We start from the raw sequence: 19,504 nt of genomic DNA on the forward strand, positions 1-19,504 counted from the left end.
GGTAAACTGAGGCCGGGAGGAGGCAGAGGCGTGGTCAGGGAAGGAGAGAGCCCCAAACCCTAAGGCCAACCCCCTCCCTCACTCCCTTCCTGCTGTTCCAGCCGGGAGGTACTTGGAAATCGCGCCCTGCTCTACTTCCTAAGGAGGGAAAGGGGTGCGCGCAAGGACGTGGCAGAGGCCCGGACCCAGGAGTGCCCACCCTGGCTAAGGGTCGGTAACCGAGTCCCTCGTCTGCTGCATCACCTGGGCCTCAGTTTCTCAGGCTGTAAGCCAGGGGCACGTCCCAGAGGGTCAAGGGGGCCCTCACTTCTGGGGAGCCCTGTTCAGCATCGACCCAACTTAACTCGGCCCTCGGTCTCCCAGGCCCGCCTGCCCATCTGGCCCCAGCCTCTCGGTCTCCCACCCAAGCCCAGGGGTGGATTCCTTCTGCACCCGGACGAGCTGTCACGGTCACCCAGCGCCCGGCCCAGCCCCCGCCACAGCCCCAGGCACGGCTGACTGCCGGGAAACAAAGGGAGGGGGCTGCGGCGTGCGGGCAGGTGGGGAAGGAGGGGCGAGGCCTCCTGGAGCCGATCGATAAATCAGAGAAATGAGATCACGTCCCGGCCGGTGGAGGAGGCGAGGGCGGTGGAGAGGGGGGCGCGGCCGCGATTGGCCAGCGGGTGCGGTGGGGCCAGTGGCGTTGCGCGCGCGCCTGCGTCTGCGGCTCCGGGCAAGCCGCGTACGGAGGGCGTCACCGTGGGTCTGCGCGGGGTACCGCTCCTCCGGGCCCAGGTCCGCCATCTGAACGTGTGTCTACTGTGGTCCGCATAGACGTGGACTGTATGAGGGCTGTGCGGTGCGTATTGTGTGCAGATTTAAACATGGGTTGTGCGCGTGGAGAAAGCTTCTGGGGTCCCTCCAAATGTGTGTGTAGGGGTCCTGGTGCGTCCAGGTGTGTGTGGTGGTGGCGGCGAGGTCCTGGTGTGGATGACTGGTTGGGGAAAGAAGCATGTGTTGGTTAGGGCCCCCAGGCCAAGGAGGCTGCTGATGCCCACCCAGGACTCCTCTGGGTGCAGCCTGCAGCTGCCCTGCGGGCCGTCTCCTCCAGGGAGACGCAGTCGCAGTCTGTCCCTCCTGAGCTGAGGAGTTAGGTCTTTCTTGGTCAGGGGTTTATAAGGCCTGGGCCCAGGTGTCTTCACACTGTCATGACCCACGTATTTCCTTTCCATCCCTAGGAAAGAATGGGAGGAACAAAGCCCAATGGCCAAGATTCAAATCATGGCATCGCACAGACATGAGGGCTCACAGTGTGACCTCAGATAAGTGTCCAATGTCTCCAAAGCCCTGTTTCCACTTGGTAAACATCACCTGTCCCTGAATGGCTGTGAAGCTTAGATGATTTTCATCCATATCTGGAATATGGTAGGCACCTACTGATGATGGATGTTAGAATACATCAAACTCCTCCACATCCTTCAAAACCCAATTTCAATGTCTCCTCTTCCAAGAAGCCCACCTGACTCTGCCCACTGAAAGCTCTGGCTCTGCTTCTGGTCTCCCCCAACCCTGGAACCCTCCTCTGGTCCCATCCAGCCCCCAGGGGCTGAGGAGTTGGAGGTCTATCTGGAGAGCAGTGCTCAGGTCTCCTTCCTGTGGCGTGAACAGACAGCAGGTTAGAGAAACGTGTTTGCGATGCTGACAGCTCTGGATGCCACAGAGAGATTTATTGGCAAGCAGCTAGAGGGAGGGGCACCAGGGCTGGGACCAGGCAGGCAGCTGTACTTCCAGCAGAAGCAGGGAAGAGCCCAGGTTTGGCAGAAACTGGAGCTGTGTGGGGACCCAGGCCCGGCAGGGCAGACACGGAGTTCTAGGCCACAGGAAGCTCCCTCTTGGCCAGCCGCAGGAGAGGGGTGTGGGTGTGGGCGTCCCTTTCTCTGCCTGGCCTGGCATGACCAGGAGAGTAGAAACTGGGGCGCTGGAAAGAGGCTCACCCTGCACAGAGCCACAGGGTCACAGCCCCCAGGGACTCGGGGAAGTAGGTGGCCTGGAAGGACCTCAGACAGTTCCGAAAGGGAGGGAGGAGGCGCTGTTCGCCCACCCCCATTTCTGCGAGCCCCCAGCCAAAGCCAGGCCCAGCAGGGGTTGCCCACACCCCACCTCACTGCGTGGGAAGCCAGGCTCAGCCCAGAGGTGTCATGGCATGGTGTCTGCAGCCATGGCAGCAGCCTGTCTGGGGTGGCGGATGCCCATGGTGAATGCTGGGGCTCTGGCTTTCGTCACCGTGACCTGCTCAGGGCTGTGGCTGCCAGGCCCGGGTGTCTCCGCTGGGGGTGGGTGGGCGCGGGGCCGCCCCAGCATGGTGAAGGCTGGCTGGCGCTGCCGGTAGGCACTGGGGTCCGGACTACCATACTGGCCCGGCCCTGGTATCTCAGCAGGGTCCTGTGGGGGGCGGGCAGGGGGCTTGCGGCCCACCACGGTGTAGCTGGGGCTGCTGGGCTTGATGAAGATCTGGGAGCCCCAGAGGGATGGCAGAGTGTAGGTGTTAGGGGCAGGGGCTGAGGTGTCCAGGGACTGAGGGCGCAAGCGGGAGCCCAGGGTAAAAGCTGGGGGTGTCCGCTGGTGCACAGGAGCCACCTTCTCTGGGCTGTAGGTGCCAGGGCCTGGTGTCACCTCCTGACCTGTGAGAATGGGGGAGGAGGGTTGACAGTGGACAGAGCCCTCACCGGTCGGGGCCTTGTGTGGCTGCCCCCTTCCCAGCCTTGCCCCATAGCGGGCTCTCTTTCAAGCCTCCAGGCCTTTGCCCGAGTTCAACCCTCTGCCAGGCATGCCTTCTGTTTCTACCTCGATGATGGGGGGTGCTGTTTGTCACCCTACAGGGCAACCCTAAAGGCCCCTCCTCTCTGCTGCCTTCCCCACACCCTCCCCCGGGGCAGAGCCCTCACGGCCCCACTGGATGCTAGTGGCTGGGTCGTCCCCTGTCCCCAGACATGGCCACACTGAGGCGGGATGGTCCCCATCTGGCTGAGGTCTCGAAGAAGCAAGGACATGCCGTATCTGCTTCTGCTCCCCAGAAGTTGACTTGATCCATGTTTGAGTGGGTGGGTGAGGAGTGAATGAGTAGATGAATGGACACGTGGGTGTGTAGATAGGTGGACTGATAAAATGGATTACCGGTGGCTAGATCATGGATGAGAGGATGTATGAATCAATGAATCAATTGGCAAATTGTATGATGAACAGGTGGGTGTCTGGGTAGGTTGGTGGGTGGATAAATGGGTGAATGGATGGATGGTAAGTTGATGGATCAGTCGGTGGAGCAGCGGATGGGTGGTAGGTCAAAAGATGAAGGGGCAGGGGTATGGGAGACTGGATCCAGGTAATTAAATGAGGCAGGCTGGGAGAAAATGAGCTGCTTGGAGCCCGTGGAGGGGATTGGCACATATGCCACAGTCCCCGCGCCGCGCGCTGTCTCGTGGTACCACGTGTGACGTCACCACCCCCGGCCCACGTCACACAGGTTCTCTCGGTCCCCAGCCCCTCTTCTGAGTCCCTAGGATTTTGTCATTCCTAAGACACTGAAGAACTCGGGGATGCGAGGGAAGGAGAGCCGCTGCAGGACACTGTCAGATACTCACCCCGAGACTTGCCCCGGCCCTGCATGGAGTAGGCGGGGCTGCAGCTCCGGCCAAACCGGGTGACGTTTGGGTCCAGGAAGTAGACTGGCCCGGGGCTGGCGTCCCGTGGAGATGCTGGGGAGAGGAGCCCGGGGTCCTGAGGGCGCCTCCGACGACCCCACTGCCCCTGCTCAGTGCCCCCGGCCAATGCCGAGGCACTGCCGGCCTCCAAGCCCCCCAGCCCCATCTCAGAGAGCAGAGACCTCAGACCACTGAGGTGTGGTTGCCCTGACCTGAAGGCCCCGGGTCTCTGCTTCAACTTTGCCTAGAGTGTTTCTGTGTCCTGGTGTTCAAAGCTGTCCCACCCCTCAATCTCTCCTCTGCCACTGGGGGGGGTCAGCTTAAAGAGGTTCAGCACTGCACGTAAAGTAAGAGTAGCGAGGCTGGGTAAGAGGCCTGAGTGCTTCAGGGCCCCATGGGTGGGTGGCGTCCCTGACAAGCTGGTTAGCCTGCGTGAGCTTCCTTTTCCTCATGGGTGGGATGGGAGGGCTGGAAGGTGAGGCGACCCACAGAAGGGGCGTCCAGAGCCTGGCACCTCATCATCAGGAACCATCACAATGGTTGCCATTAGCACCACTCCTAAGCCATATGAGCACCTGCGCAGAGTGGACTTGGGCTGGCAATATGTGTGCATGCACGCCCATAGTGGCACCATGCACACACATGAAGCACATTCGTGACCAGCGAGCACGTCCCCACTCATGCCGTTTCCCACCTCCCGGCCTTTGCCTGTGCTGCAGGCTGTATCCGGAGTGCCCTTCTCCTGGGGGCTCAACCGAACCTCATCCTACAAGGCCCAGACCCCATGCCTCCACCTCCAAGAAGTCTTTCCTGGGCATTCAGCAAAGTCTGCGCTAACCACCACACCCAACTGACTCCCCGGCCTGTCTGCCCCTCTGTCCCAGGGTGTCCTGTGACTAGGCTAGAACGTGGGAACCCAGGTCACTTTGGGTCATGGGCTAAGTTCTAAACCTTTCCTAGTCACAAGCATATTGCTAATGCCTTCCTTTACAGCTTCCTGAGGTTTGTTTCAGTTTGATTTGGGATTTTTGCTGATTGTGAAGGCTGAGAAGAGGGTGCTGGCCATGCACCTCCACCAGCTGCCCCTCCCAACAGGCCTCCTGCCGTGAATCAAACTCCACACATGGGACCCATCCACCCCCGACCCCAGCCCACCTGGGACCTCAGAGCAGCTCTAGAAAATGGGGAGATGGGATTGGTGGGCACGATGTGAAGGATACAGGATGCAAGGATGTCCCAATGACACTAACAGAAATGGGCAGCTCTCTGTGGCAGGGGGCCACCACGTCAGGCACTTGGAGGCATCCCATGCTCGCTCAGCCCCTATTGCACCCATTCTGGCCAGAAGAAAAGTGGATCGCAGAGCAAGGCCCCCCACTGACCGGGCCACTCTGCCTGTTCGGACAACAGAGTTTACACTCTGCTCTCAGACTGCTAGATAAGCAGGGCCTGGGAGTTCTGGCCGTGCTGACGGAGAAACCGAGGTCATTCGCACCTGAAGGCCGCTTTCCCTGAGTGCTGATGAGCTACCGGGCACCACTGCGGCTACTTGTAAGGCACTGGATTCTCACTTAATGAAAGTCTCTAGGCGTCTCATGTTTATGTAATCCTGACTACAACTCCATAAGAAGTGTATAGCCATTGTTTACAGAGGGGGATACTGAGGCACAGAGCAGCTAACAGCTTGCCCAAAGTCAAGCAGCAAAAGGAATCTGCAGAGCGCAAAGGCACATGCAGGCCCTAACCTCTTCATACACCCTCTTTCCATCCTCTTCCTTGATAAGGCAACAGGACCAGAGAGGCACAGCTCCTTCCCTGAGGTCACACAGAATTCCAGGAGTTGAACAGCCCTCCCAGCTTCCTGCCCCACTCTACAGGGGCCCATATCTATGGGGGTGAGGACATGCTCCCTGGGGGCAGACTGGAGGTTCGGGAGGCCCACCTCCCATCCCCATCCCCCTGCCCTGCCCGCCAGCTGGCCTCACCTTTGCTGGGCCTCCAGAAGAGCGAGTAGGCAGGGCTGGCCACCCTGGTACAGTCGTGGTTGATGTAGCCCACAGTGGATGGCAGGACGTACAAGCCAGGCCCCAAGCCTGTGACCAAAGCCCTCAGGTCATGGCCTGGAGCTAGGGACCCTGAGGGATAGGGGGCATCCAGGGCCAAGCCCCTGAGCCCCCATGGCACCCTCCCTGGCAGGGGTGGGGGCAGGACAAAGTGAGTGACACAGGCATTGTGAGTCGAACATGAAACACCGGCAGGAAGGGGCTGCAGGGCCAGCAGCCCCCCACCACTGGGACAACTGAGGCCCGGACACGGAGGTGCTTTGTCACAGATAGGAAACGGGCCCGAGTCATGCAAAGATACTGACACAATGGCGACTTTTGGTGGCCTCTGCAAGAATGTCAGAGCCACAGAGGCCGAGGACCCTGACTCCAGCTGCTTTGTGACAGAAAGAGTAACTGAGGCTCAGGCAAGGGAGCTAACTGAGCTCCCGTGGCTGTCAGGTGGGAGTGCCCGGCTCCCTGCAGACCACCCTGGTATTCGCCCTTCTGTGCTCACCCCAGTCTCTGCCATCACTTATCACTGACTGACACACCACAGATCCGTATTTCCTCGACAGTGCGTCATGCCCCACAGAACCTTTGCCCCCCTCTGCTCACTGCGGGACCCTCAGCCCCTAGAAAGGCCCACCCATACAAGGCTCCATTCTTGCTGGTGGAATGGGTTTGAAAGGGCAGGAGCTCCCACAGCAGCCCAGAAGCCCAGGCAGGGTTCGGGCAGGGAAGGGCCCCCCACTACAGCCCCCCTCCTGTGGCTGGCGCCTACCGTTCTCCGGGGTGGCCATCCCACAGGACTTCCTTAGGCTGGTGTCTGGAGCATGGCACCTGGGGGCCCGTGGGCCCGGGGGCGCTGTGGCGAGCTGTGGAGCGGGGTTGAGGTGGAGGGTCCGCATGGTGAGTGGGCGAGGGGCCACAGGGAGCACAGAGGCCACAGTCCCCGGCACTGCCCCAGACCCTCGTGGCTTCTCCCAGTGCTGGCAGAGCCCCGGCCTCACCACACCCTCCTGGGGGCCTCACAGACAGCTCCTTGTCCCTCAGCAGGGAGTTTGGGGCCCTGGCCCGGGCAGGCTGGCTGGTGGATGCTGGCCTGGAAGTGGAGCTGGAATCAAGTGTCAGCCAGGTGGCTGGACAGTCCAGGAAAGAATCTGGTGTCAGCAGAGCGGGTCCCCTGGGGGCCAGTGGGCTGGGCAGCCAGGGGCAGGGCAGGTCCCAGGGAGCCAGAGCACCAAATACAATATCTGCAGCCTTGGGGCAGGAGAGACCGGTGACGTTATGGGTACAGATGGGGAAACGGAGGCTAAGAGAGGCATGTCACACCCGGTCCCTCAGGAACTCAGCGACAGAGCCAGGACTCCAACCCAGGACTCTGGCTCAGACTGCAGATCAAAGGTTAGGGCCAGGGGCTAGTCCCAGGCTCTAATCCCAGCTCAGCCTTCCGGGAGCATGACAATCCTCTGGCGACCCGTGCAGCCCTGAGGATAAAGTCCCCAACCTCACTGTCACCCCAGGCCCCACTCCTCCTATGCGCCTCACAGCTCGCAACCCGCTGGCCCCATCAGCTGGCTTGCTCTGCCTTGAAGCCACTCAGGGCTCCCTCCCCCCGGGACACTGTGGCCAAAAAATGAGCTCACGGCCAGCTGCACCCCCAGCCCCCTGTGGGTCCCCAACACTGGAGGAGCATTCGCTTCTTCCTGGAGTAGCACAGACTCCAGAGCATGGTACAGAGCTGGGCAGAGGAGGGAGGTGGGAGACAACACCCACCCCCTGCCTGTCAGCCTCCCACTGACCAAAGCTGGCCAGAAGTGCAGGAGGTCAGCCTTGAGGACCCAGGCCGGGCAGAGAAGGACCAGGGTGGCGTCTGGCAGTTGTTCCCCACCCACTCCACCCACACCCAGGCCCTCAGCCCAGGCTTCATCGGCCAGCCGTGGAGTACAGACAGATGGGACTCAGCCCCGACTCCCTCAGCTTCTCCCTGTGACATGAGGTGCGAACCCCAGTCTCCCTCCCAGGGACAAGACCCTTCGTTCAGATTCCTTCCAGGACTTGGCCCCAACTGCCTCAGTTTCCCCATTATGATCAGGGCAGGAGACAAGAGCTAATACCAGGGGCTGACTTGAATGGCCACCTGAGCCTGTGACAGGCGACTGTGAGGACCTCGGGGCCCAGGAACTCCAGACTGAGCCCAGCACCACCCCGACCCACCCCACCCCCAGCCTGCTAGTCCCCTGCAGTGGCACCAGCTTCCCTGTCAACCCACTTTCAGCTCAGAGCTCCCCACCACTGCCAAGAAAACGGTGAGTGACACATTAATGGATTCAAAGCACATGCAAATGAGCCACGTTTCTAATCCAATCTGCCTCACTGACCGAGGAGAGCAAATACACAAAGTAGGGAAAGGAAGTGTGGACTGGGAGGCACTCCCGCCTGGCCTGGGCTGCCCCAGCTGCCTCTGGGAGAGGGCCGACGCCGCCCCAGCCTCCGCACGCTCAAACAAGGCCACAGGGATGGTGGGCGCATGGACGCAGTCATGTCCGTAAGTTATAGCCCCAATCATAATAAATAATTCGACCAGTATTTGTGCACCCACTGTGCCAGGCACTGTTCAGATGCTGGTGACATGGGTGTGAACAAAACACACAAGCTCCCTTCCTCACCTTTTGTCGAGAGACTCAGACCGATAGTTTAGAAGGCAAGGAGTGCCGTGAAGAAAAACCCCAGAGAAGAGGGCTTCAAGTGTGGGGGAGCTGCAGTTTGAAGGGGCTGGTCAGAGGAAGCCTCGCAGAGAAGGTGGCACTGGGACAGAGGCCTGAAGGAGGGAATGAGGGAGTCCGGAGGAGCCAGAGGACATCGGGGAAAGGGCCCGGCAGGCGGACGGCACAGCTAAGCAAAGGCCTTGGGGTGGGGCAGGGGCAGGACCAGGCCTGGCTTGTTGGGGCGTCAGAGAGGGGGCCCGTGCGGCTGGAGCAGCGAGATCGACGGAGACAGAGGGAGGAGGGCGCTGGAAGGTCGTGCAAGGGCCTGGTAGGCTGCGGGGAGGACTCAGGCTCTGAGCGAGGGAGGTGGGAGCGCTGGAGGCTGTGCGCAGAAGTGGGCAGGACCCCCGGTGCTCACGGGCGCCATCTGGTGGCTGCTTCGGAGAGGACAGGGCGGGGAGGCGGGGACAGGGCCGCCTGGGGTGCTCACGGGCGTCCTCTGGCGGCGCCGCGGGGAGAACAGACTGAGACCAGGGCGTAGGGAACGGCGGTCCAGGAGGGCTGCTGGGGCGTCGGCCGGGAGGAAGGTGGGAGGCGATGGGGAGGAAGGCTGGTGGGCGCAAGCTGTGGGGCAGCTAAGACAGCACACAAGAAACATTGGGAACCACATACATGATTATGATTTTTCTAGTAGCCATATCAAAAGAAGGAATAGGAACAAGAGAAATTAAATTTAAAATACATTTTATTTAACCCAATATGTCCAAAATATTATCGTTTCAGCATACAAAAATTATGGATATTTTATATTCTTTCTGCTGTCTTTGGAATCTGGTACGTGTCTTACACTCACAGTACATCCCAGTTTGGACCTGCCACAGTTTAAACACCCACTGACCACATGTGGCCAGTGGCTACTATGCTGGACAGCAAAGGTCTAGAGCGTTTTAGTCTAGAATCAATCCCTTAGTCCTGCAGTTCTCAACCTGGGATCATTCTGCGCCCCCAGGAGACACTGGGTCATATTTGGAGACATGTTGGCTGGTCAGGTCTAGGGAGGAGGGAGCTTCCGGCATCAGGCAGGTGGGGCCAGAGGGCTGCTGCTCAACCCTCCACACTGTCTGGGGCAGCCCCGCACAGAGCAGCCCAGCCCTGTGTCAGCAGTGCTGGGGAGGGGGGTGCCTGATGGGCAGCTGCGACCAGGTCCCTCTTCACAGTTCACTGACTGCTCACAGATTAGCCCACAGATGTACCAGCACTGAGATGCCACAGCAGGGAGTCTCCACACCCCTAGAAGCCCCCTGCCCCCTTCTAGCTGTCTCCTTCCCTCACCCAGTAACCACTAATTCCAAAGCAGGGGTTTTGCCCCTTTCTCACTTGATATTGGTGGAACTGGGCACTGCATTCTTAGGAGGCTTCTTTTCCTACACCTTGTGTGCCATACATCCTGTTGATAGGTGCAGGTGCAAACCATTCAATTTCATGCAGGGTGTAATATTCTGTTTCACAAGCTTCCAGGGCGTTTCCATCTGGGACTACTGCAAATAATGCTGTTCACAGCATCCTGGAGTTCAGAGTCTATGCAAAGGCTGTGGGGCAGGCTGGTGCCTGGTGTGCTGAAGGACCATAATGGAAGCCAGTGCGGCTGGGACAGAGTGAGGAAGGAGGGGAGGGCAAGGAGGTGATGGGGCAGATCGTGCAGGGCACTGGGGGCCATGGGGAGGACTTGGCTTTTACCCTAAGGGAGGTGGGATCCATGGGGGCATTTGTAACAGAACAGGGGTGTAGTCAGGTGTAAGAAAGGGCAGAGTCAAGAATGGCTGCAAGGCTTTTACCTGAACCTCCTGAAGGACAGATTTGACCTCAGCCCAGATGGGGGACCCAGTTGATTTGTTTTGTCCATTTCTACCATGCATCTCCACAGAACATACCTGCACACTCAATCAAACACGCACACCTACACACATGTATGTGCACAGAAAGAGGCAGGAGCTGTGCCTGCCATGTGCTGGGGGGTCCAGAATATCACCTACCCAGAGCAGGTGCACAACGAAAATCTGCTGCAGTAATGGGTGAGGAGGAATTATCACAGGCGTTGATTCCCACCATCCTTTTCTAAAGTCACCTGGGGGCTAAAAGTGTGGCTACACCCCAGCAGACTGGGATTATCTGACAACCTGTTGTTTTCTGTCCGACACACAGGCAGAAGAGGATGCTGCCCACATCCGAATCAGCTCACAGCTCTGCCCTCCCAGCCACCGCAGTCTGTCACTTCCCACCTCCCTGGGGGCCTTTCCAATCGTCCTTTGTCTTGGGGCCAGCCCCCTGACTCAGACTCACGTGCCCCTGTGGCCGCCTGCCTCTTTGTTTGGTGGGGACTCTAACAAAGAAGGCTTGTTCTTCCCAGAGGATGAGAAGGCTGCAAACCTGCCAGGCTTCCCTCCTGCCTCCATCCCAGAAAGAGCCAGCTGCCCACTCAGTACAGAGAGCAGGGACAGGACCAGCTCTTGTGTTCTGCTGGGTAGCCAGCTGCCAAGTCCCCAGTGTACAGATGAGGACAGTGAGGTTCGGAGGGAAGGGCTTGTATACAGAAAACCGGCTGCTGGAAAAGGATCCTGGCACACTTTCCTGGAGCCTTTTACAAAGTCCGACCCGACCAGGTCCTTTCTGCCCTCTCAGGCTTTGCCCATCCCTCCAAATGAGCCCTGCTGGCCTCCTCCTTTTCTCGAACACACCAGGCAGCTCAGCCACAGGGCCTCTGCCCTCCCTGGCCTTTCTACCTGGTTCACCCTTTCCCGTTTAGATGCTTGCTAATTGTCTTCGCTTCCTTCACTTGCTCAAAGCTCTCCTGTGAAGAAGTCTTCCTCTGACCATCCGATTTAATTCTACAACTTGCCCCACCTCCACACCGCCAATCCCCCTTCCACCTTTCTTTTTTCCCACAGCACCCATCACCAGCTAATGAAGTACAGCGTTTACCCACTGCACAGAAGGGGGCTGGCGCTTTAAGAGCTGACTGTTGAGTGTGCACTACAGAGCAGGGCTTTTTGCCCTAGAGAAGCCAGATGTTCAACATTTAAAGACACACAGCTGCCTGTTTATTATGCGTAGTGTTTATGGTCTCTGCCCCACGCCCGCATTGGAATGTAAGCTCCCTGGTACAGGGGTCTGCCCACCTTGCTCTCTGCTGTCACCCTGGCACCTAGAACAATACTTGGCATCTAGTAGGCATTCAGTAGATATTTGTGCAAATTAATGAGTGACCCTCATTCCCAGCAACTGCTCTCAGACTGACATCAGGGCCCTCCACCAAAACGACCCCTCAACATGCCCCCGATGTCCAGCGCCCCCATGCCAGCCCCAGGCATCCTCCACCCCTTAGAGAAACTCGTGCCCCAAGAGCCTTGGTCCCCGGCGCCATGACCCGGCTGTTCGGATCCCAACGCGAGCTGCCCTAGCAGCTCTCGACGCCTCGAGCCGAGACCAGGGCTGAGGGCAGACCCGTGGCCTCGAGCTGGTGCCCGCGACACCCCTTTGCGTCCGACTGTCCTGCAAACGTTCAGCGAGCGCCGCCGCCTCTGGGTCCCGGCCGCGGGGCCGTGCTGGCTCGTGGCCACTCCGGGACCAGCCAAGGGCCCGGCGGCGGGGTTCTCCCGGCCCGGCCGAGCGGCTCAAAGAGAAACGCCGTACCCGCCGTGCCCATCCTCCGCGAGCCGGGATGCCCCTGTCCCGCACCGCCTGGTCACCTGGCCGGGCCTAGGCCGCGCGGCCCTGTGGGAAATGTTCTGCGCCCGCGGCATGCCGGGAGTTGTAGACCTGCGACGCGGGGCAGTGGGGCCTGCTGGGACCGGTGGGAGGGGGCGACGGGGCTGAACAGCTCGGGCGTCTGGCTGGGGGCAGAGGCGGCCCCGTGTCGGAACCCGGTCTGGCGGGGACCCCCATCCTGCCCCGGCCCTCAGCGAAGGCCCTCCTGGGACCCCGTTGTTGCCGGCCACCTGCAGCGGGGGAGGTCTCTCCCTCACACCAGGAGAAACCGCAGCCTGGGCGGGAGAGGGTTCTTGACTCTGAAGGCAAAGGATTCTTGAACAGGTCGGACCAGTGTAGGTGAGGAAGGAATTCATTAAAGCGAGAGCAGCAGGGAATGGCAGCTGCCCTGCAGGCAGCAGAGAACGGGAGAGGGCAGAGGGCAAGTGGTAGGATCCGGACAGGAGGACCGCCTGTTTGAATAAGCCCACCTGCCATCTCAGAGAGACCTAGGTTTCATCTTATCTGCTACAAGCATTCTCCGCAGGACACTTCCGCAAGCCACAAGCCCGCCTTTTCCCTGACGCCTCCCATAAAAAAGCCCCCCAAAAAACCTAGCCATAAAAGCCTCTTAGCCTGTAAGAGATGCTTTCTTTGTTCTGCTAACCAGAACAGAGGGGTCCCTCTCAGGTTTAGCGATAAACCTGCTTGGACCGTTGAATTCGCTGCCCCTTCTTTTCCTTCCAGAAAGTTCTCAACCTAGGGCAGATTTCCTTGCCAACTCCTGAAACCAGGGTCCCCTGGCGTCCTGTGTCCGCTTGGATCTGCACGGTGTGGGGACTGGACCCTGAGCACTCCAGGATTTGGGAGATATGTTCTGAGAACTCCCCAAAGAAGGGAGACTTTGAGTCAGGCTCCTGCAGCTGCAGGTCCCTCTGGGTCACCGAGGCGATGGGAACTCACAAGCCCACATCTGAGCTCTCAGCGGCCCCTCCCTACTCATCAGGGGTAAAATGGAGACTTGGAAATAGAATGAAATAGCAAAAAAACAAAACACAGTAAATTGGGCAGTGAAAAAGCTGTGTTTAAAAGTACACTCTTAAAGGAAGTGCGGGCATTCTCAGAGAAGGCACACTGATATGCTGGGATTCTGTGTTTTTAAGGCTTTCAAGGAGGTCTCATGATGTCTCTCTAGAGAAGGACACCATGTCCTCATCCACAGTCAGTTAGTTCTCTGGATAATTCTGTAAGATAAACTCAACACAAGGGATTTATCGATCCTGTTCTCCAAGATAGTGCTACCCATAAGCAGTGGGCACGTATCAGTTAAGACTGTTTGCCCTGCCTTAAGATTGGGTGCGTTATTGTCTGATTACCATAGAACATGTTAGGAATCTTCTCAGCTCTCTGCTTTTTAAAATGGAAACTTGCCTTAAGATGGGGTCCCTCCTTTTCTTACTATACTGTTTATATCTCAGCATTTTTCATTCAAGGCAGGAAAAGTTAATCATGATGCTTGTCCTATGTCCCTGCTCTGCCTCACTGTCTCTGGCCATGCTGGGCACTCACAGCCCATCTGGACCCATTAGGGCTGCCAGTCTCGCCCCTGGAGGCCAAACCCTGGCCTCATTTCCTACCCAGGGCCACCAGGCCCCTGCCCAGACACCCAGGCACAGCCCTACAATCCCAGTTCTGCCCTTTCTGCAGAACCTCCCCCAACTCCACCTTGATGGGGCTCTGAGCTTGGCCCCACCTGGTCCCCTGATCAGGCTGCCAGGCTCCCGCCCTTCCCCGGTCGCCTGGCCCCACGCAGGTTGCAGCTACAGACCCAGTGCCTGGACAGCTCCTTGGGCAGAGAACTTCCCTAAGCAGGTCTGATCTGGCTGCGACCCCTGAGTCCAACCCCTCTCCCTCTGCAGTCAGGCCCACCCCATTCTCCCAAGTCCTCCAACACCAGCCTCTCCCACCCTGGGTTTCCCAACCACTAACGTCCCCAGTACTGATGGCATGGGGTCCCAACTGTTCCCTGGGTGCTTTTGGGTCTTGGGCAGAACCCATGACCCCACCCACTTGATGCCAGGAGCACCTCCCGTCGTGACAACGTGACAACCGCAGGTGTCCCCAGACATGGCCCAGTGTTCCCTGGGGGCAGGATCGTCCCTGGATGAGAACCATTGTTCCAACACCTTAAAAAAGCAAGAGATCTGATTAGGTGAAGAAGAAGGGGCCTCATCACCCAACCAGAGGACATTTTCATCCTGTGCTCAAGTCAGATTGCAAACCCAGCTGGAGGCCAGATCCCCTTGCCCATCAGGAATAGAATATGATGGGTCACTTAAATACTCCATCAGTTCTGTGCCTGTGCCGGGAGATGTAAAGGAGAGGCCTCCCACAGAACTGTGAGGGAACTGACAGACAGAATGACTGGGCTAGCGGGTCCAGCTCGGCGAGTGAACGAGTTTTACTAAGCGGTGACCTACGGAGTGGTGAGCAACATGTGAAGTCACACCCACACACACCCCCGCACGTTAAGCTGGCTTTTTATCTGGGGATGGGGAAGGGGACTACGTTTAGGGGACCATGAAAGAGTGGAGCCTCGTCTCCAGTTTCCATGCACTCAGTTGCAGGCTTCTGTCACCAGCAGAGGCTGGGGACATAGTCCTCCTCCCTTCCCTTGGAATGCTGCCCAGCAGTTCACCCCTTAAAATGGCCACTTTAATCAAATTAGCTTTACTTTAGTCAGGTTTCTGAGGGTCATGTATACTACAAGCAGCCACGGTGAGAAACAGAAAAAGAAATGTATGGCATACATAAAGGAAAATGAATTTTTTAAATTAATTTTTTATTTTTTGGTATAATTAATCTACTGTTACATAAGGAACATTATGGTTACTAGACTCCCCCCATCACCAACTCCCCCCCACAAACCCCATTACAGTCACTGTCCATCAGTGTGGTCAGATGCTGTAGAGTCACTACTTGTCTTCTCTGTGCTGCACAGCCCTCCCCGTGCCCCCCCCACATTATACATGTTATACATGCTATTTGTAATGCCCCCTTTCTTAGGAAAACAAATTTTATGAAATGTAAAATAAAATGTGCTTTATTTAACCCCATATATCATTCAAAATATTGTTTCAACATGTAATCAAAATTTAATAGTGAAATATTTTACATTCTTCCTTCATACTGAGTCCTCAAAATCCAGTCTGTATTTTACATTTAATGTTCTCTGTATTTGAGATTTCCTAACGTTGTAGTTGTAAAAGTGGGTTCACAAACCCAAGTTGTTCCAAACATACTTAAAAAGTTTTCCAATGACTGAGTCAAGTATTTATTTTTAAGTTGGTATTTAAGTTAAAAATCACATTTCGAGTGGTTGGTAGATGAAAGTGGCTGATAGCTCAGCCCTGGCCTGTGTGTGCTGTGTGACCAGGGTCACCACCTCCCTGGCCTGGCCCTCCTGGCACTGAGCAGCCCGCTGGTCTACAGCAATGCTGGAAGTTGCAAACAGCAGGCTCAGTGCTGGCCCTGGCGACCCCCTGGGCGAATCCTATACCATGCAAATTAATGGCCACCACGTCTGCTTTGGGTGGTGGTCCAGTGCCTCACAGAAAACCCAAAGATCTGCCCACATGGGTTTGTGTTCCTCGGGGGCAGAGCAGTGAGGGACTCTCCTCCTCAGGGGCCCCTCCAGGACCACTGCAGTGAGTGTGATCGATGAGGGAGGGCCGGAGGGATGGATGGATGGATGATGGACCGATGGGTGATAGCCACCCCTGAGCCCCACCCCTGGTCTGCCAGCCCCTCCTAAGGTCAGTGTGGGCCTGTTCCGCCCCCTGCTCCAGTGGTGTCAGGGAGGCATGGTGGCCAGCCTGCCTTCCTGTACCCAGGCCTGGTGCAGGGCACAATCACCAGCACCCCAGGCCTTACAAGGCTTTGCCCTCCACCTGTTCCATGCAGTGGAGCTGAGCGCAATGGCGGCCTGGGTCTCTTGACAAAGCTGTGGGGACAAGCATGGCAAACCTGTCCACGAGGTGATGCCTGTGTCCCACCCATGTCTGGCCTGGCACAGGGCACGGGGCTGCCTTGGACACCCACTCTGTACCGGGCCATCGTCTCTGGCTGTCCTCCTCTTTGGCGCCTGCCCAGTGCTCTGCACGGTCCTGGTTGCTCTCTTCATCCCCAGCACGAACTCCTGGCTGCTGTGGTGGGTCCTCCTGCTGCCAGGGCCCTGTCGGCAGGCCACTATTGGAGGACAGCATAGCCTGAGTGATCCACAGGGCCTGAGGCCAGGGGTCGCACTTCTGGGGGCCCTGGCCCCACCACCTCAGGTACCCCAGCCTCAGGGTGGTAGATACAGCCCCTGAAATCAGCTCTCACCGTGATGTGCCCACCTGCCCCACAGGGAAGTGACTGAGAGACCCTTGAGGCACCCTCTCAACCTTCCAGCTCCTTCTGGGTTGCCCTGGCCTGAGCCCTGTGCCCTGGGTGGGGGACAAGCTGGAATCCAGGAAAGCTGGGACCATCTGTGGGGCCGTCCAGGACCGCCCCGTTTCCGCGCAGCTCCAGGGGCTGCCAGTCAGTGCGGACGGAGAACTCAGAGTCTCCGCTTCCCTTGACGCCCCTGGTGCCTTAGGCCTCAGGCTCTCAGCCAGCCCACGGGCAGCCGGGCAGCACGTACACCAGGCTCTGAGCGCCCTGGGACAGCCACCTGGCCACCACCCATTTGCCAAACTTGGGTTCAGCTTCACAGGAAAAGAGGTTCACCAAGTGACGTTTTCATGGCCTCTCCGCATTAACTATTTGGGGTTCCGGTGCAGGGCACGATAACGATCACCAGCATCCCAGGTCTTACAAGGCTTTGCCCTCCACGCTTACAAGGGCCTTCCACCTTGGTGACCTGCCCTCGCAGCTCCAGCCCACCCCAAAGAAAGAGCCATGAGGGCCCCCCAGGTGATCAGTGGCACAAAGGGAGGGGGGCTGAGCCAGCCGGGACGGGGGTGGGGGGAAGGGGTATCGCCTGGGCTGGCCTGTAAGACCCCTGCTCTGGTGAGAAGGCGGCAGAGAGGCCAGGATGTTGGGGGGCTGAGGGAAGCGGCTGGGACCCTCAGAGGGAAGGAGGCTTCCTGCCAAAGCCGCTGAGGACTTCCTCTGGGGTGAGGCCGGAAAGGGGGGATGGGGTGGGCGGGTGCTGCGGGAAGCCGGGGCTGACAGGCGGCTGGAGGACGGCTCCCAGGGGCCCCGTCTCCCGGGGACAGACCAGGTGTGCCAAGAGCAGGCAGCAGGGAAAGCGCGTCAGGCCGCTGGGGCTGGCCTCAGGCTCTCAGAGACCGCTCTTCCCCGGGGGCCACGCAGGCCCCTCCAGGCCCGGCCCGGCCCTCTCTCCACGCCCCCTCCCTCGTCTCTCAGCCTCTGTCTCTCCCTCCTCCGCCCTACCAGGTCCTGGCTTCTCCCCACCTCTGCCCAGAACCTTCTTCACCTGCTCAGGCCACCTGTCCTTTCCTGGGGGGCTGCCACTGGCTGTCCCCCCATACCATCGGGCTCTCCCTAGACTCTCTGAGAGCCAAATGTGTCTGAATACGGATGTTGCTCCCTCACACAGGTAGAGCTTGGAGGACCAGCAGGCGGGCCCTGGGGAGGCAGGGCAGGGGATCTGGGTCACACCCTGACAAGGGACCTGAGCTGCAAGGGCTGCAGGAAGCAGGGTCAGGGGCTGGGAAGAGGCCATTCGCCAGGCCTGCTGCCCCCCGCCTGGGTTAAGAGCCCAGCTTCCCGAGAAGGGCCCACACCTCCGGCCTAGGGAAGGGCACTCCTCGGAGTCTGCCTTCCTGTTTGGCCTTTCCCGGCACCGCGCGGAGGGGGGATGGGACCAAGGAAGATGGACTCTGGTTCACACACCTGGACCCTTGCCTCACAAGGCCCCAGTTTCCCTTTTCTGCTCCCAACTCCTCTGAGCCTCACTTTCCCCATTCTGCTACCAGCCTCTCCTCTTGGGCGTCCGTTTCTGCCTCCAACACTTGGGAGGCTGGCTGGAAAGATGGTAGAGCTGATGATGCTTAGACAACGAAACTAAGGAAACTGAGGCACAAGCCACACGCTGAGGTTGGCCAAGGGCACCCCAGGACCCTCCGGTCTTTTCTTCCTGCAGGCCTGTTGCGCATGGAGCCTGGGGTCACAGCAGGCCACAGCAGACAAGCTCCCCCCAGTACAGGAGAGATGCGACTTCAACTACACAGCCTCACTAAGGGCTTCCAGGAAAATGCACTGGGAGAGAATGAAATAGAGGAAGGGACAGGGAGCAAGCTGGTGGGGACCCTGGAAGGCAATGTTTGGGTAGGGACAGCAGGGGAGGCACCATTGTGCAAAGGCCCTGGGGCCACTGATCTTGCAGGCTCCAGCCACGGGAGGAGGGAGTTTTTCCTTTATGCCACAGTCAGCCTTAGGGTGTCCGTGTCCTCAGAAAGGTGTTCCTACCACAACGTTGCTCATGTGAAAACATCGTAAGATTGTGTATCAATGATACCTTAATAAAAAAAAAAGAAAGGTGTTCCTAAAACCGCTCTGGGTGCTGGATGGTGAACAGCCATGAAAGGCAAACAGGAACGTGGGGGCCAGGCTGAGGGGCTGGTTGAATTTAGAAGTCAGGAGAGCGGGCTGCCAGGATTCGCTGGCACCAGCAGCGATGGGGAGCCTGGCCAGGGGCTCTTCCCAGGCCTCGCCTGTAGACCCCAGACCCAGGTCCCTGTTGGGAATGGAGCATGGAGGTCCAGGGCCCCCAGGACCCCAACAGTCCTGGCCTCTAATGGGAGGGGAGTTATGAAGAGGTAGGGGTTGTTGTGTCCCAGGTTCTGATGCGCCTCAGCTCCGTCACCCCCAGGAGACCCGCACTTCCAAGAGAAGCAACCCCTAGGAGACCCGGTCACCCCAAAAGCCTCGTTCCCAAAGGACCCTCTTCCAGGAGATCCTCACCACCGGCCCTCCGGCCCCAAAGTCCGCGGAGCTGGACCGAGGAGGCTCTCCACCGCCCCCGCGCGGCCGCTGCGGGCAGCGAGGTTCCGGCCGTCGGGTGGGACGCGGTGGCGCCAACCCCGGCCCCGGCCCCGACGCCCAGCGACTAACCCAGGCATCCCTCTCTGGCCTCCCTCCTCGGGTCTTCCCGTCTCTAAAAGTGGGATCCTCCCAGGCCTTCCCGCCCCCTCCGTTCTGACCTTGGCCGCGGGGTCCCCCATGCCTGGCCCCCAGCCGCTCTGTGGTTCCCAGGGTCGAGGACGGGGCAGGAAACCCCCTCAGGAAACCCCCCGGGAGCAGCTGGAGGGGGGGCGCGGCG

General features: G+C 58.8%; 1 protein-coding gene across 1 annotated transcript; it reads right to left on the minus strand.

The window, feature by feature from the left end:
- Nucleotides 1–2,175: 2,175 nt before the first annotated feature.
- Nucleotides 2,176–6,630, minus strand: CIMAP1D (CIMAP1 family member D). Its single transcript, XM_036889931.2, has 4 exons — nt 6,504–6,630; nt 5,663–5,770; nt 3,618–3,731; nt 2,176–2,660 (listed from the first exon to the last, which is right to left on the minus strand). The coding sequence occupies exons 1-4, from the start codon at nt 6,628–6,630 to the stop codon at nt 2,176–2,178; spliced, it is 834 nt and encodes a 277-aa protein (XP_036745826.2).
- Between the last annotated feature and the right edge of the window lie 12,874 nt (nt 6,631–19,504).

This window comes from Manis pentadactyla, chromosome 12 (genome assembly GCF_030020395.1).
Source record: "Manis pentadactyla isolate mManPen7 chromosome 12, mManPen7.hap1, whole genome shotgun sequence".
NCBI classification, from domain to species: domain Eukaryota; kingdom Metazoa; phylum Chordata; class Mammalia; order Pholidota; family Manidae; genus Manis; species Manis pentadactyla.